At 42.3% G+C, this 1,101-nt stretch overlaps 1 protein-coding gene across 1 annotated transcript; it reads right to left on the bottom strand.

The window, feature by feature from the left end:
* Positions 1 to 6: 6 nt before the first annotated feature.
* Positions 7 to 1,096, bottom strand: LOC107307914 (glycosyltransferase family 92 protein F13G3.3-like; the record flags this gene model as incomplete). The annotated part of the gene is made up of 1 exon (XM_015851405.1): positions 7 to 1,096. A coding segment is annotated over one exon (978 nt), but the record flags the coding sequence as incomplete, so codon positions are not given.
* Between the last annotated feature and the right edge of the window lie 5 nt (positions 1,097 to 1,101).

The raw sequence follows: 1,101 nt of genomic DNA, 5'->3' as shown, positions 1-1,101 counted from the left end.
AGATGTAATCATCACGAGCAACAGATTTGAATGTGATCTTTAAAGATATCCTATGCCTCCCTGGGACACAGGCAACTCTCCACTTTTGCTTTTTGCAGACAAAGTTGCACTTCTGACCTTACAGCACTGTCTGATAGAGAACTCTGTTAACATTCATGAGTAACGATGAGTTGTATCTCCACAACGTTGTATCCCTGATGAGAGATTCTCTGGGAAGGTTTCTTTGAAGGGGCACCCGACAGTGATAAACTAGGGCAACATCCATTGGAACGTTCACACTGGTCCCATAAGCCTGTAGGACAGAGTGGACTGAAGTCTGAATCACCTTTCTTGGATCAACTATCATTTTCTTGGGATTGATTACCTCTTTCCTGTCTGGCTCTCTGTGAACATGCTGTAGTATGTTAATGCCTGGAACAGTGTTCCAAGTTGATATGTTGAACATGGGAGTGGATACGGTTGTTGGGAAGATATGGTTCTCAAAGAGGAAAACACCACTTCCTGGGTTCTGCTCCTGAAGGCTGCTCATCATTGTTTTCCAGTCCGAGTGCTTCAGGGGAAGAATTATTTCATCAGCATCATTAAGAACCACAAACCTGCTCCTCCACATGTTGCGGTATATACAGTCATTTAGAGCTGTGATTTGTCCATAGTAGCCAATGTGTGTTTCATCTTGCATGAAGCGCCATTTAGAAGAAACCTTGAGATATGAGTTTATTGGCCAGGGAATTACCTCTACAGTTCCTTCTTCCAAATAAAACTTCAGGACTTTCTCCATCATCTGGCTGCAGTTGTTCTTGTAGATCATCACTTTCTGTACCCCAAGGATCCTGTACATTTCCATACTCTGTATAAACTGTAAGACATTGTTGTAATTCCCAAACATGGTAGAGATGCACACTGTGAAGTCAACAGAGAAGGGCTCTGCTTTGCGATTTTTTATTTCAAACCTGGACAGCTGGTCAATATCTCCATCTGGAGACTGATGAATTGATACATGTGTCGGATCACAGTTTTGGGGTTCCAAGCAAACTATATCTGCTGCACCATAGGGGAATCCAAATCTGTCTGAGTGAACATCTATTTTTGCTTTTGATACAT

The sequence above is a fragment of the Coturnix japonica genome, unplaced genomic scaffold (assembly GCF_001577835.2).
Source record: "Coturnix japonica isolate 7356 unplaced genomic scaffold, Coturnix japonica 2.1 chrUnrandom2326, whole genome shotgun sequence".
Taxonomy (NCBI): Eukaryota; Metazoa; Chordata; class Aves; order Galliformes; family Phasianidae; genus Coturnix; species Coturnix japonica.
This window is presented reverse-complemented; position numbering and strand designations above follow the sequence as displayed.